General features: G+C 38.7%; 1 protein-coding gene across 1 annotated transcript in view; it reads right to left on the bottom strand.

Moving 5' to 3' along the window:
- Positions 1–7,354, bottom strand: part of enah (ENAH actin regulator) — a gene marked incomplete at its 3' end in the record, with an annotated part of 90,841 nt that overhangs the window by 55,825 nt on the left and 27,662 nt on the right. The window contains 2 exon segments of the mRNA XM_037981684.1: positions 1,214–1,391; positions 6,329–6,494. Of these exon segments, the coding sequence (XP_037837612.1) occupies positions 1,214–1,391; positions 6,329–6,494 (344 nt within the window).

Genomic DNA, 7,354 nt, shown 5'->3' with positions numbered 1-7,354 from the left:
TACCCAAATTAAGGCCATTACTGGTGCTGACTGCAGCCCAATAACCATCAGACGGCATCTGCGAGAGAAGGGCTTCAGAAACAAAAAACGTCTTCAAAGGCCACGTCTTCTTCAACGCCACAAAATTGCCCGTTTGAACTTTGCAAGGGTGCACCAAACATGGGACATTGAAAGGTGGAAGAAAGTTGTAGAAAACATCTCAGGTGGGATCTCCTTGTCATGCCAGTAACGTTGGAAGCCATCAGGACCATCAAGGTTAAATTTTTTCTCATCAGAGAAGACAACTTGGTGAATGAGGTGATTTTTAAACAGGGAGCTTCAGCTTCTGCTTGAAAGCTTGGAGTCAGAGATGATGGTCTCAGCCAAGCACTGAAGTCAGAATCAGGCAAATAAAACAGTAAAATACATCTTATACCAACACTGAGGCAGCCAAGAAGTTATACTCAACGTAAAATGGTGGATCAACTCAAATGCAAATACCCATCTAACATTAGCCAGGCAGTTGACCAGACTCCACGATGTTCTGCTCCATTCACCATAGTGTTCAAGGGAAAGCTATTGGTGTAACAAATTAAAGAGTGCCACTGAAAGGTTACAACATATATTGTCTCTTAAAAGAATTAGAATCAAGAATTGTTAGGAATTGGAAATTAAACGAGGAATCGGAATCGGTACCGGTACCGGAATTGATCAAATTCAAACGATGCCCAACCCTACCTGTGATGCTGATTACAGGACACACCTTAGATACCATGTCCCTGTGAGCAAATCAGTTCCAGTATTTTCTAAGGGTACTATCCTTTTTGTCAAGGCCAGTTTCATTAGTTCTTTTTTTATTTATTGTGTGTTTTAAGAAAAGCTGAATCAAAAGCCATAACTAAATGTTCTACACTGTATTGGAACTCACCGGTGTTGTCACTGAGAAAACAGAGGAATACTTAAAAAATCTACCCAAACAGTTCCAAGGTAGTTTTGTGTCTGAACTAACTTAACATTGTCTGAAAACAAAGTGTATAACATTACAGTTCCAAAATGGACACCTGCTTCAGTCACCTGGGTTAAAGCCGTGTGTTTTATATTAACATGTCCCAAAAATATCATCAACATTTACATAAACAAGCAAACTTGGAACTGCTTGGGCTCATTTATCCACTGATATTAAAGCACCAAGGCTTGTTTTTCGGTGCTTCTGAAAAGTAGAGGAATGTCTCACCTGTGTCCTGGGAGTTGAGCACCTCCAGTGCATGCATCATGGCACTGGCGAATACGTTGGCGTCCTCCTTGCTGCCAAAGTTGAGACCGTACACTTGTCGAGCATCACGCCACTGGTGGAAGGTCTGCGTGGCCTGGTTGTACTTCAGCCCCTTGGGAATGGCACAGTTTATCACCACCTGCAGACATCCAGGTTGGGGTGGTGGAGAGGAAAAACATTGGTTTGGTCAGTTGCACCTTTCTTGCGCCAACATAAAAGTCCCCCGATTTTACCATGAGTGAGGGTTTAGGCACTAGGGCTGCAAAGGGGCGGAAAATTTCAGGTACATTTCCAAAAACCTTCCAGAGACTTCACATGGAAACTTAAGCTGAGGAATTTTGGAAATATTCAAAATTGGAAATTTTTAATGGGAATTATAGGAATTTATGTCAACTACCTGGAAATTGTTGGTAATTTAATCAAACTATCAAATCAAAACAACAATATAAATATTTTGTTTTGTCACAGACAGATCATAAATTTGTCCTGAAGTTTATGAAAGTAAAAAATGTAAATTTTTAAACATGTTTACAGTTTTTTTTGTTGTTGTTGTTGTTTGATCTAATCCTTAACATAAATTCATGTACACAACGAACAAAAAAATAATGTTACATTATATTTTTTCTATCAGTTTTTTGTCATTGTCTGCTACAGCAATGAAATCTGGTTGTTTTAGTCAAGATTATGCTAAAATATATTTCCCCCAACTCTATTTTAAATCCTTGTTAAGGACCAACCTTTAATATTATTTCAAATTCCAGGTTTATTCCTACAAGTTCCTGGTAATTCTCATAAATTCCCAATAATTTTCAAAGAAAATTTCCAACTTTAAAATTTCCTGGAATTTTGCAACCCTAAAGGTGCAGGTCTCATTATGTTTGGGTGGTGGAGTGAGCACACAGTTACCTCTTGTCAAACCATTGCTATTTGTTTTGCACTTTATTACAGCTTCTCTGTAACAACAGCTGACTAGTTCCACCATCACAGCACTTTTTATCGACTATGGAAGCATTCCTGTTTTTAAAGTCTTGGCTAAATGGGAATCATTTAGCCAATGACAGCCTCTGTGCCATTAAAGCCTTGATCCACTCCTGAGATCTTCATTCCCAGGTTGGGAACCACTGGTTTAGATTATCTGTGATGTCTGACAGAACCAGCTGCTAATGTGTTTTTGGAGTATTGGCACAGATGTGTGTGGTCAGGTATTGTAGTGAAGAAAACTTAAAATTGAGAGAATGTCAATTTAAGTTTTAAAGATGACTTCAGATTTATGGTAACGCAGTATGAAGGTTTATTTTATGTGCTGTCAGGACCCCATCTCCAAAGTGACAACCATCATAGCTTTTTATGCAGTAACGGGTCATTCTCACCTGCTCGTAAAGAGACTTTATGATGCACTAACACCCCTGTGTCTCAGCTGTTGACACTAACATGATGGAGTCCTGGGTACGCAGCCAAGCAGGAGTGCCTCAAGCAGCTCTTTTCAGTTATTGTGATAAATAAAATGTCAAAACCCAAGGACTGAAACAGATACTTTTTTGTTTAAAGTAAAAGGAAAGTCTACCAAGAGGATGTGTACATCTGAGGAAAGTTAATTATTGGTACAATAAAATGTGGAGCCAACATTCGAACACCACACATCATTGACAAAACTGTCTTGATGGTGTCAGATGATCAATGCATTTGGTTAGCAGGTCCTGACTCTAACTACCCTCTTAAATCATATGGAAACAGTCTTCCACATGCAGCTTCTGCATTTTCTCTTAGAGTTTGTTCAATAACTAAATGGCACTGTCTAATATGCGTTGTTAATCTGAGATTATTTTTATTTAATTTAGGAAAAGTATGGACGATTTTTTAAAATCATGTACTGACATATAAAACTTCAATATTAAGGCACACTTCTGCCTCACTGACTGGGGGCAACAAACACAAAGACTCAAAATGGAGTCAGATCTGGAAAGTAGCAGGTATATCACTAAAACGGCACAGATAATTTCACAGAGGGAAAGAGGACAGATGTATGTGTTCACCCCACCCTAAAGCCTCAGACTGTGGGACCGAAGGGGTGCAGGAACAGTGTGTGTGTGATCACCAAGGATTCAGTAATGTTTCTTTTTTAAATTCTGACAGACTCTTACTTTCTACTAAAGTATCTATTATTCTGATAGATGAGCTCCGCTCACACAGCTGCTTGCCGTACATTCCAATGAACTCTTTTGGCATTTGTTACACCTTGCAAAGGCTGTCCTAGTTGGACATTTTCTAACATTGTATAACCACAAATGTTGGAACAGGATTGAAAAACACAACTAAAACAACAACAACAAAAAGAAACTAGAACATTTCTGAAGAAATGCTGAAGGGGCCAATGCAGCTGCTGACCAAAATTCACACAGGAGATTTCTAACATTCTAAGCTCAGAATAAATACCCACAATTTCCTGCATGAACTGTAGAAGAAGTGTAGAGGGAACAGAGATTGTTAAAGCTGCTGCCAGTGGCTCATTATGGTCACCATGGCAACCGCACACCTGCATCTGTCGCTTCCTGACTGGCAAGTTTATGACAGGAAGACAGAAACCGACTAAAAAATAAGCCTGAAACAAACAGTCACTGTGTGAAAACGAGAGGTCAGTTCTTTAAAAAAAAGGAACATTTGAGCAGCAGAACTCTGATGGTCACAGGTGAATTTTCATCTTTCTACAGTGTTTTACGTAGGACATCGTTTCTCAAATGGGGGTTCTTTAAGGCATTCTAGGGGGTACTATTTTTTCAGCCTACTGAAAAATAGCACCCATGCATACATACTTTAAAACAGTTATATAATCAAACACGACCATAAACTTCATTTTTAAAACAGCAGTATATTAAATTTGTTCATTCTAAATCTAAAAAGAGATCTGATTCACTTTCAGGTGAAGTTGGTTTGTCCCAACCTGGCACCTGTCAATCACTGGCACTCCCACAAACAAACAATGGAGGCCTGGTTGAAACGTAGCAGCTATATTGCTGAAAACACAGATGGACAAGTGCAAAAATATATATATATATGTATATATGTGTGTGTGTGTGTGTTTAAATATAAAAATCTTTTTATTAAATTACCTTTTGAACATTTTTTTCCACGATAAGGCACCTTCAGCTGATTATTTATTGTTTTACAGATACTGAGATACAATCTGACGTGGTAGTACTTGAGGATCATACTAAGACAGTGAGATAACATCTCATGAGATTTCACATCGCACTTGTTGTCATTTACAAGGTTTGACAAAACTGGCTGCAATTCAACAGAATATGATTTCAGTCTAAAACTCTGACATGAAAGGTGCTGATTTGTTCCTATAAAGCTGTGATCTTCGAGAGTTCAGAGCATCTTCCTGTTTCCATTTACTCAGATATCAGGCTTCTGCTGTGTGAATGAATCAGTTTGTGTTCACATGAGACATTTTGTGTTTGCAGTTTGCCTTAATGAATGGTGTTTGTGTGTTCTTGTGAATAGGAGATTAGCAGGCTGTGGGATGTGCCCATATCCACAAGATTTAGAGTTAAAAATCAGTTCAAGAATCAGGAAGAGGGTTCAGCGACACTCCAGTGTGTGAGTTGTTCTGTGATGATTTAGGAAGAGTTTCAGTTTGTATTGGAGTTTTTCCCAGCTGCTCTCATGTCTCACTTTGTCGTCAACCTCACTTCAGAAATGTCTTGTTTTCACTTTCCACACACAGCAAAGAGTGTGAGGAAACACTGTCTGCGTACTTCAACAAGCAGATGGAAACAAAAGACACTCATCTGCGAGTGACTAACAGTAAACACAATGATCCTTGGAACATTTTAGAAATGGTGTTTATAAAGGCAGTGTTCGGCTCTTTAAATCCCCCATGCCTCAGACTCAGAAGCAGTAAACACTTTAAATGGAGCTGAAAAGCACAAAGTGCATCAGAAACCAGGGTGACAGTGTCACATGACGACACCAGGGACGTGCATCTGGTCTGTGGCAGAGAAAATCTCAATACAGTGCCAATGACACGACACAATAAACAAACATGAGCTACAAAAATGCTACAGCAGGAATTGCACCTGAAGAAGAAATATCCTTTACAGGAAGTCTTCATCACAAACTTAATGACACTTCTTTACACACACACAAATATATATATAAACTGTTGTCGGACTCGTCATTGAATTAAAGACCTAGCATTCCTTATAGCATCCCACACCACCTGCTGCCTTTCATTCCAGAGTTTTAGACTAAAATTATTTTGTGAGGACAATTAATCAAACCTTCAAAATAACATTATGTGCAACCTCATTCAATATCGCAATCTGTCATGCTCAGAGAATGTGATGTAAATGACTGTCAGTTACTACCACAACCAAGTTTGAACTCAATATCTGTAAAACTGATCGAGTTATAGCCATTTATGTTTTGGTCAGTTAGCTGTGGCCACTTTCAGTTGGATTGACCTTCAAAAGCACTTGTAGAGGTTCATCCAGTGATTATTTCTTGAAAGGTTTATTAAGTTTGTCCAGTTTTTGATGGGATATTTTGCTAACAGACAGACAGAGTTGACTTCACATAGTTAATGGTAAAGATTTAAACAGAGATCTTGTGCAATCTTTTACATGTTCTGAATCAGCCTCAACTACCACCACACCAAAGGTTAGCTCAATATTTATAAAACTGACTGAGTTCTGGCTATTATTGTATCTTTTAAGGTCAGATGGATATAGCAGCTATTTTTAATTGGGTTGATTCCAAAAGTTAATCAGTTGTAGATGTACATTCAATGATTACATTCTGAGAGTTTCACTAAAAACGGTTCATGGAATATTTTACTAACACACACACAAACTGGCAAAAACATTACTGTCCACCCTCACCTTTCAGCAGCAGGCAATAATAATTAAACAGATGAGATGTATTGGCACACAGACGTAGTACATCGGTGCATCTAGATGTAATCCCAAAACTGCATCAGTACACAGCTGCTCCACCTATCCAATTACATTATGCATGTGGGGGCCATGAATTGGTCCAAATCTGGTAGTCTTCTGTTAATCAACTCTCACTAACCTGATGATCTTGGATCTTGCGTCCCACCACGCGGAAGGCATTGGTTCCTGTGTGGTGGTAAATGTGGACTCTGCTGAAGCCCGTGGAGCCACCAGCCGGGACCCACTTCTTGTTGGCATCATCATAAACCATAACAGCGGCTCGCGCCTGGCAGATACTTTGTTCACTGCAACAAAAAAGACAAACAATTACAACTTTTAGAAAAAAAGAACTGATTTGGTCACTATTTTCAACTAAACTTATAGTTTCAGTAAGTTAGCTAGTTAAAGATATAGTTATAAGTCTGACTTTATGTTTTTAATATTTGTTTGAGAGCACATGTTTTTAAAACCCCAACACATTGGAACATGTTTAAAAGTGTGATTACTAGATAAGACAGGAGTGTGGAAAAGCTACAATAAACCTCACAACAAAACAACAAAAATAATTCTGCGTCTTTTCCTTCATTCTCATGGAAAACGTTTACAGGTACTCACAAGTGGAAAACATTGAAATTGGTTGCCAGTCTTCTCTGGACGAGTCTGTCTAAGGTTCAGAGGAATAAAAGAAAAGCCCAGGAGCTCAATCTCAGACTCTACAGGCTTTAATTACCAAGTTCAATGTTAAAGTTTGAAACAGTATCACCAAAACCAGACGGAACAAGTATGGCTTGTTTGGAAGACTTGCCAGGAGAAACGCTTTTCTCTCTGAAATGAACATGGCAGCTAGTTTAAGCCAGTATCTCACCAGGGGGTGATTGCTGGAGACTAGTTGGTGAACAGCATTTGAGAGATAGTCTCCAAAATGTCTGATTTTTCCACAAAATGTTCAACTGACATTGATGTCACACAAACTTTTGAATTGACTAAAAGTTTCTAATGTTTTGCAAAGAAGCTCTTCTTACTCCCACAACTCTGTGTGGTACATATACAAAAACATAGGCATTTTCATTTTATTTAATTAATTCAAGAATGCAGAGAGAACACCATCCATCCATCCATCCATCCATCCATCCATCCATCCATCCATTGTCTTCCTCTTATCCGG

Source organism: Kryptolebias marmoratus, linkage group LG19, assembly GCF_001649575.2.
Source record: "Kryptolebias marmoratus isolate JLee-2015 linkage group LG19, ASM164957v2, whole genome shotgun sequence".
Taxonomy (NCBI): Eukaryota; Metazoa; Chordata; class Actinopteri; order Cyprinodontiformes; family Rivulidae; genus Kryptolebias; species Kryptolebias marmoratus.
This window is presented reverse-complemented; position numbering and strand designations above follow the sequence as displayed.